At 52.5% G+C, this 8,302-nt stretch overlaps 1 protein-coding gene across 1 annotated transcript; it reads right to left on the bottom strand.

The window, feature by feature from the left end:
- Nucleotides 1-371: 371 nt before the first annotated feature.
- Nucleotides 372-5,909, bottom strand: LOC128276175 (protein draper-like; the record flags this gene model as incomplete). The annotated part of the gene is made up of 9 exons (XM_053014642.1): nt 372-970; nt 1,215-1,334; nt 1,402-1,770; nt 3,048-3,773; nt 3,850-4,272; nt 4,467-4,612; nt 4,755-5,225; nt 5,300-5,546; nt 5,614-5,909. Coding segments are annotated over 9 exons (3,397 nt in total), but the record flags the coding sequence as incomplete, so codon positions are not given.
- Between the last annotated feature and the right edge of the window lie 2,393 nt (nt 5,910-8,302).

Below are 8,302 nucleotides of genomic sequence, written 5' to 3'. Positions count from 1 at the left end.
TGGCTGCTGCTGCTGGCCACTGGCCACGGCGATGGCGTTTGTTTGTGATGGGTGATATGAAGTGTATTCGTACGGATCATCGCAGGACGCTCCGATGAAGGCTCTCTCTCTGTCTCTGGTGCGGACCACGGAATGCGAGAGGCGAAGGTCCTTCGCCTGGTTCTCTTAATCTAACCCTAATCGATACCTAATGAACAACGTTCAATTACACGTTACGCAGTGCCGGACGATGAAAGGAACGCGATGGGGGGCGGGGAGTTGGGCGGGTGAACGAAAGATTCGGGTGCGAAGGAAACTTATCGGGACGATTATCACACGCAAATGCACAAAACGGCTTATCAAACTACTTAATCGGGGAACTAACACGACACTCATTCCTTGATGTTGAGCTGATGGTCGGGAATCTTGGTCCCTCCTCCACCCGACGACGACGACGAAGAGGACGTGCTGGGTGAGGTGCCGGGCTCAGCGCCATGTCCGGCACCGCCCAGCATTGGCACGTAGATACTGCCACCATCGTCGGTGCCGACTTCCGGCACCAGGTGGAGCGTGGCCGTCGTCGACGTGGAACTACTGGAACCGCCACTCGTGCGATCGTGCTCGTGGTCACGACGGTGATGGTGGTGCGGCAGCGGTGGTGGTGATTCCGGTGGCGTAGGCGAAGAGTTGGACGATGACGAGAGATCGTTGCCGGTCACCACCGCTGCCGCCGATGACGACGACGACGGGGCGGCTTGGTTGGCCGCGGTTTGCATGTACCGCGGTGCGGAAAGATTGTTGATCACGTTGATCGGTTTCGGAGATCCGCCGGGGGTCATCAGTGGGCCACCGGTCGAGCCACCGGCAGCCACAATGTTTCCGTTGGGCACCAGGGGCGAACCACCGACGGCGCCCTCGTCGGGCATACGGAAGTAGTGTGCCTTATGGGAGCTCCCAGCGCGCGAGTAGTCCAGATGATCGTATTCGGTGTCTGTGCGGGTTGGAAAGACAAGGGTTAGCTCTGGTGTCACTTTCGAACCCGGTGGCGCTGCTAGGGTTTAAGACCTTCTTTCACTTTTGAGGCTATTGGCGGGAAACTTACAAATGTTTAAAGGATATTTTGCTTCTTGCCTTTTAGAAGCTGCATGCGTAAAAGAAGGAAGATAAATCGATGATGTACCTAGCATTTGGCGACTATCGCAGGGGTGGCTTAGCAGAATCCTAATCACACTTACCGGCCATCGAATCCTTCAGTCCGATCTCGTCGTACACGTGGTCCTTGTAGTAGTTCGGATTGGTCAGATCCGCTTCCAGGTTCTTCAGGCTCTGCTCCGGATAGTAGTGAATGGAATAGGCTGCCGGTTGGAAAATTGGATAAGGAACGGCTGCCCTCGGCTTACAGACCATGCCCCAGATACTTACACTTATCCGTGCCATGCTCGTTGTTGTCCGGATAGCTGTACTTGTCGTGGTTCGGTGTGTGCCGGTGTCCGGTCGTCAGGACGGAGCACAGGCTGTTCGGCAGGACTCCGCGCAGCAGCCCGGTACGTGCGTCGAGCGGCGGCACCGCCGTCAGGCAGCTTCCATTTGGGCCCGACGGGCCCGAACCGGTGCGTGCGTAGACCGGATTGTCAAAGTGACTCGGTTGCTCCTGGGTCATGTAGTTGACGACATGATTGACCTCCGCCCGCAGATTCGCTACCCGCCGGCGGTAGTACAGCATCAGGATCAGGACTACGGTCGCAAACAGCACCATCAGTACGATCGTCCAAAGCGTGCCAATATTGCCGGCTATCGCGGGGAAAGAAAGTGCAACGGGAAAAACCAGAATTAATGGCGGGTTGTAGAGGGCGACGCGTGGACAGAAGACAGATATACACTGTGGTGGTGGTGGGTCGTGCTAATCTTTGAAACAATAAGTAACCACTTAAAATGCGTGCCGAAGGCAGTGTGCTAACGATTCACTCAACCGGACAGCAAGCAATCTCTCCACACACACACACACAATTTACCGGATCGCCGATCGAAGTCGACGATACGCTCGGCGGCACTAGAATCGATCGCGCTTTCAGTAGTTACTTCGGCAACCGTGCGAAGCGTCGCGCCTTCATCGTGGGGCTCCTCCCCGAACGGACCACCGGCATCAACAATTGCCACCGTCGTGACCAGGCCTTCGTCGGGTGTGTGAACCACTTCTTCCGTTGTGACTTCCAAAATTCCGGTAACAGTGTGACTTGCATCGATCAAAGGATCCTCTGAGGTTTCCCAATAATCAGCAGTTGCTGTATCCGTTGAACTTCCGTTGCTTGCGGTGACACTATCTGAAGTTATCATCTCCGTGACTTCTGTTCCTTCGAATGGAGTGACAGTTTGGGTGTCGTCCTCCTCATTCTCCCGATCATCCTCATTTGTCGTTTCTTTAACCAAGCGAATGACGATCTTCTGTCCCTGGTGTAGCTCTATGGTTCTGGCACCACTTCCCCGATCCTCGCTGCTCGACTGAAGGTTAACGTACGATAGGTTTACCGCAACGTGATCACCCTGCGTTGCGGCGGGTGCGGCACTTTCCGCCACCGGACGGAACGCATAGCTGGTGGTGTTGATGAACGTTTCCAGCACGTTCGTAACGTCCGTCCGCATCGTTACGTAGGCCGTTGCGCGTACCAACGTTACGTCCAAAAACCCGTTCTTACGGTAAACCAGCGTTACCTGGTGGCCGGGCCGTAGCGAGTGTGTTTGGTTGTACACGAGCATAAAACGATTGGCCCGCAGTGGGAACACGATCGTCACGTTGAACAGGGCTGCCACGGCGTGATCCCGTGCGTGATCAAGGTGGTTTTGCTGCAACTCGCGATGATCGTAGTTCGTCGTAGTGTTCATGAGGACGATGGAAATGTTGTACGCAATCGAACCGTGGCCATTCATTTCGGTAATTTCCTCTTCCGTAGGCAAAAGGGGGATAATAAGAATGCTAAGTATAGGTCCGGCACACGGTTTCCGCACTGAAAATCCTTCCCTAAAAACGAAAAACCCTACCACGATTCCCATTACATCCTGTCTTGGCTCACCTTCATCGACGCGCTCCTGCACGAACCGGTTCGTCATCCGCTCGTCACAGTTCTTCCCGGTGTAGCCCGTCGAACAGACGCATCCTTTGGCCGCGTGGCACACAAAGTTGCCGGGCGGACACTCGCACGTCTTCATGCAGTGATTGCCGTAGAACCCGTCCGGGCACACCTCATCGCACCGGTGGCCCATCCAGCCGGCCTCGCAGTTACAGTTTCCATCGTTCTTCCGGCACTTGGCATTGTTGTGGCAGTTGCAGCGCTGACTACAGTTCGTCCCGTAGAACATGTCCTCGCACGCCTTCTCGCACCGCGTCCCGGTCCAGCCGGGCGGACACTGGCACTTGCCGGTGACGTGCGAACATTCGCCACCATTCTTGCAGCTACACGTCTGCAGGCAGTCCTGTCCGAAGAACCCGGACGAGCACGGATGCTCGCACGTTGGCCCAATGTACCCGGGCGGACAGCTGTACTTGCCCGTGATGGGATTGCACGTTCGGTTGCTCTTCGAGCTACTGCCACTGTCGCTCGCCCCGGGACACTTCTCGAGACACCCGTGACCAAAGAAGCCGGCCGGACACGGATCACTGCAGGTCGGACCGGTCCATCCACGCGAACAGATACAGTCACCGGTGGTCGGATCGCAGGACGAATTGTTGTGACAGGTACAGATTTCGTTGCAGTTCTCACCGTAGTAACCGAGCGGACAGCGACTCTCGCACCGAATACCTACGGAACACAGATGCAGAGAAGATGGTCGTTAGATGGTTAGTGTTTCGGATGCGGCTGCTTGAATGAGCCTCACCACCCCAATCCGCTTTGCAGATACACCGGCCGGTGGTCGCATTGCAGACCAGCGTGTTCTCCAAGTGGCAATCGCACACCTGGCCACAGTTCTGGCCGAACCGACCGGACGAGCACTTTTGCTCGCACAGCTCCCCGGTCCAGCCGGCCGGGCAACTGCACTGCCCATTGACCGGATTGCAGACGCCAGCGTTCCCGCACCGACACTGCTCCCGGCAGTCGGCCCCAAAGTGCTGCGCGTCACACGGCCGGTCACACTTGATGCCCTGCCAGCCGGCCGCACAAAAGCACTTGCCCGAGTCGCCCTCGCACGTGGCCCCGTTCATGCACTGGCACCGTTCGCTGCAGTTCTGACCGTACGTGTTGTTGGAGCACGGTTCCTCACAGTTGTCTCCCTTGAACCCGGATATACACAGACACGTTCCTGTGTCGGCGACGGCGACGACCACGACGACGACGATCGATCCCAAGAATGATTCAAACCGAAAATGGAAAAAGAAAATATAGTAAAATAAATAAAAGACACAAATAAATGGACATGGAGCGTAGAACGCGGTGGAATGTGGGTTAGAAAGAACATAAAACCGTTAAAAACAAATAGCAAACTCCGAAACCAACCATCGATGTGCGAACAGGGCGACGAGTTCTTGCACTTGCACGGCAGCTGGCAGTCCTGGCCGTAGCGCAGGAAGCGGCACGGCCGATCGCAGGCACTGTTGCTCCAGCCCGGCTGACACAGGCACTTTCCGGTCCACGGGTGGCACCTGCGCAGATTCGGGAACCGAACGAAGGGGGGACACACCACCAAACCAAAAAAAGAAAACCAAAAACAAAATCGAAAGTAAGCAACAATCGGATAATCCCGCGGGGAAGCAGCCCGCCGTTCCGTCGTCGTGGTGTCCGTACATTTTCGTGTTGTTCCATTCGCACTCGCACTGCTCGGTGCAGTTGGCGCCGAATCGTTTCGCTGGACACAGCCGCTGACCACAGTCCGCCCCGGTCCACCCGTCCGCACACGTGCACCGCCCATCCGACGTGTCACAGGTGGCCCCGTTCTGGCAGCGGCACGTTTCGCTACAATCGATACCGTACCGATTGTGCGGGCAAGAATCGAGACACTTGGACCCCATGAAGCCGGGCGCACAGCTACACTGGCCCGTCACCCGGTCACAGTCGGCTCCATTAAAGCACTCGCACCGCTCCGCACACTTCAACCCGTAGCGACCCGGTTGGCAGCGGTTCGCGCATACCGTCCCGGTGTAACCGGCCGGGCAGATACACTCACCCGTCACTGGATCGCACGTCCCGCCGTTCTGGCAGCGACACTTGGACTGGCACTGGGCTCCATGCGTCCCTGCAGGACAGCTCTCGGTGCAGCTAAAAAAAACAAGAATCAATCGTGAGAATTGCACCAACAGCACCGGGAGTGGAGCACCGTGGTGTGTCCTTACAGTGGTCCGGTGAAGCCTGCGGCACAGTAGCATTCGCCCGACACGTGATCGCACTTGCCACCGTTGTGACACTGGCAGCGCTCGGCACAGTCCTGCCCGAACCGGTCGCTGGCGCACGTCTCCTCGCAGTACTGACCCTTGAAGCCACGCTGACACCAGCAGCTACCGTCGGCCGCGTTACAGGTCGAGTTGTTCGTGCACTTGCACCGCTGCGAGCAATCCGATCCCCACAGATTGGGTGGACATTCTGCAACAGAGGGAAAAGGGAGAGTCAATCATCGAACGGTTCCCCGGGTGGCCACGGTGTCACTTACGGATGTTGCACGTTTTCCCTGCGTATCCCTGCTCGCACCGGCAGTAATCCGGCTCGACGCACTGACCGTGCCGGCAACCCGCCTTACACTCCGGCACACAGCGCATCCCGTCCTCGGACAGCGTGTAGCCGACGCAGCACTTCTTCACGATCTGCTGCTTGATGATGGTGGTCGTTTCGTTCACCGTCCGGATCTTGATCCGGTACGCGGAACAGCGCGGCGGTATGCCGAGGCACCACTTCTGGTACCGCTCCTGGTACGCTTCCTCGCGCGGTATCGTTATCGTGACGGTGGAGCTGTAATCGACAGGAATGGGGGGAACATACGCATTAGTGGGTTAGTGCTCGGCCAATTGATGTCCGGTTCAAGATTAGTGGTGCCATTCGGGTGCCACTAATCGTCGCCATTTCTGCCGCTCAAGGCTTGCTTTGGTAGCGTGAAGCATTTTTTACATTTCTCAATTTTTGCTTCGCAAAACTCTCTCGGACAGAAAGGTCTCTTCAAGAGGGGATTGGATTTTCTAGGAAAGTTTATAATATTATAATGGCTAAAAAGAAATCCATTGTTTTCTCGGTCGATGGCTTTAGTGGTCGATATCTCGTGAAGTATCGATCGTACAGATTCAAATTTTGGATTGATGAATTTAGGTTTTTGATGGTGCCGATACTCTAACAGGTTTGGTTTCATCGACCCGTTTCAGTTATTTTTTATGTTAAAGATGCACCTCGTCCAGGCAGACGCGCCGTCGAAAATGTCGTTAAAAAATAATCAAAGTTGATCGGCATGTTAGTAATCAGATTAACATAAAAAACATGGTGGATCGATTTTCCATCTGCGCAATTTTGGCCAAACGGAATGAAATCGATCCATTTCTTAAACGAATGGGTACTGAGGTTGAGAAATGGGATGCATACGACAATACTGCGTGCAAACAATCGTGGCCAAATCTTGGTGAAGTAGCTCAAACGGTGGTCAAACCAGGACTCACAGCCAGAAAGGGTCTACTAGGTATAGGATGGGACCGGACTTGAAAGGAATCGTTTATTATGAGTCGCTTCCGTGTAGCCACACTAAATTCAGACCTCTATTGTCAATTACTGAATCGTTCGAAGCTAGCAATTGACCAAAAACTACCAGAATCGGCCGATAGAAGAAAAATTGTGTTGCATCATCATCTTTAGTGACTCGCGAGAAAGTACTGGAGCTTGGTTGGGAAGTTTTAATATATCCAACGTATAGTCTGGACCTTGCACCAAGCGATTGACACTTTTTTCGCTCAATACAACATTTCCTGAATGATGAAAAACTGAGATCAAAAAAGGATTGTGAACAAAGATTGCTAGAGTTTGTCGCTATAAGAGATGCATTACGAACCTACCTTTGAAAAGACAAAAAAATCCAACAAAACGGTGCATATTTGACGTAAATCGGACCAACCAAACTTCTTAAATACAGTTTTCAATGTCACCCAAAAATAATGGATTACTTTTTCCCCAGCCTTATATATTATTACTTAAAAAATCACTAATCCTTTTTTGATGCTTCCTTCTCGCCTCCGGGGTCAGCGTACGCGATTTGTAGTACATACACTGCCACCACAAGTACAATACATCATGTCGCATGTTCCCGAGTTGTTCTGTTGTTTGGGTTTGATCTATAAATTATGATTATGATAAGTCGTTTTAGATTGAAATTATACTATTGAACTTACTCATGACTGTGATATCCTTATACTTTATTATTATTCACTATGCCGCTCCAGCAGCTCTCGGACACAACCTTCCACGTCTATGTCCATCGTCAGACTGACCGCGCTCACCAATTCACACATACCAATTCCATTCCTATTCGTATATGCCACATCCTCCCCTTGCACACACAGAGCACGACGTATACACTACCGCAACAATTCACGTCTCTATCAATCTATTCGGTTTTCTTAATCTGTACTGTTACTACCCCAACCTTTGATGCTATCTCTCCTCTGATTGTCAAGTTCTACTCTGCTCCTACCCCTCTACCGTTCACCTCCTCTCTTTTCACAAACCTTTGAAACATTTTATATTCCTGACTCTCACTCCCCCGAACTCCAATTCACGCATTGTTACCCTATCAGCTCCTTCCATCGCTATAACCTCATGTACCCCTTTCTCATATAGAGAATCCAGCTTCTCTCTCTTTCTCTGCATCACTAGCTATCCACCTATTCCTATTCTATCACCTATTCCTAAATCCATAGGTTTGGCACTTCTTCTTTTATCATCCTTTGTCCTATCTCTGTCCCTCAACTCTCCATCTTACCTTTTCAAAAGGCCAAATCCATCCTCTTATTCCTTCCGGCCATTCACCTTCTCTACCCAGCCGTTCTATTACTTCTATTACTAAACGTGCCGTTTCATCTCTATCCAACTCCTGCTTAATTTGCTTTGCTGTTAGAGCAAACCTTTGCCTACCAATCAGTTTCGTATCCGCCTCTACACTAAACAACTCATGGGGCTCTAACTCGCTCCCAAACTGCGGATCATCGCAATGCTCAATCAGTCTAGACGGTGCATCTGCAATATTTTTTCGAAACCCGCAACATGCTCACACACGAAATCAAAATGCTGAATTCTCAAAAACCACCCTTCTGCTCTAGACATGATACGCTTTCCTACATCTTTAATCTTTCCCTTTTTTTTTTTTTTTT

Source organism: Anopheles cruzii, unplaced genomic scaffold, assembly GCF_943734635.1.
Source record: "Anopheles cruzii unplaced genomic scaffold, idAnoCruzAS_RS32_06 scaffold00686_ctg1, whole genome shotgun sequence".
Taxonomy (NCBI): domain Eukaryota; kingdom Metazoa; phylum Arthropoda; class Insecta; order Diptera; family Culicidae; genus Anopheles; species Anopheles cruzii.
Note: the sequence above shows the minus strand (reverse complement) of the source record. Positions and strands in the feature narration are given on the sequence as shown.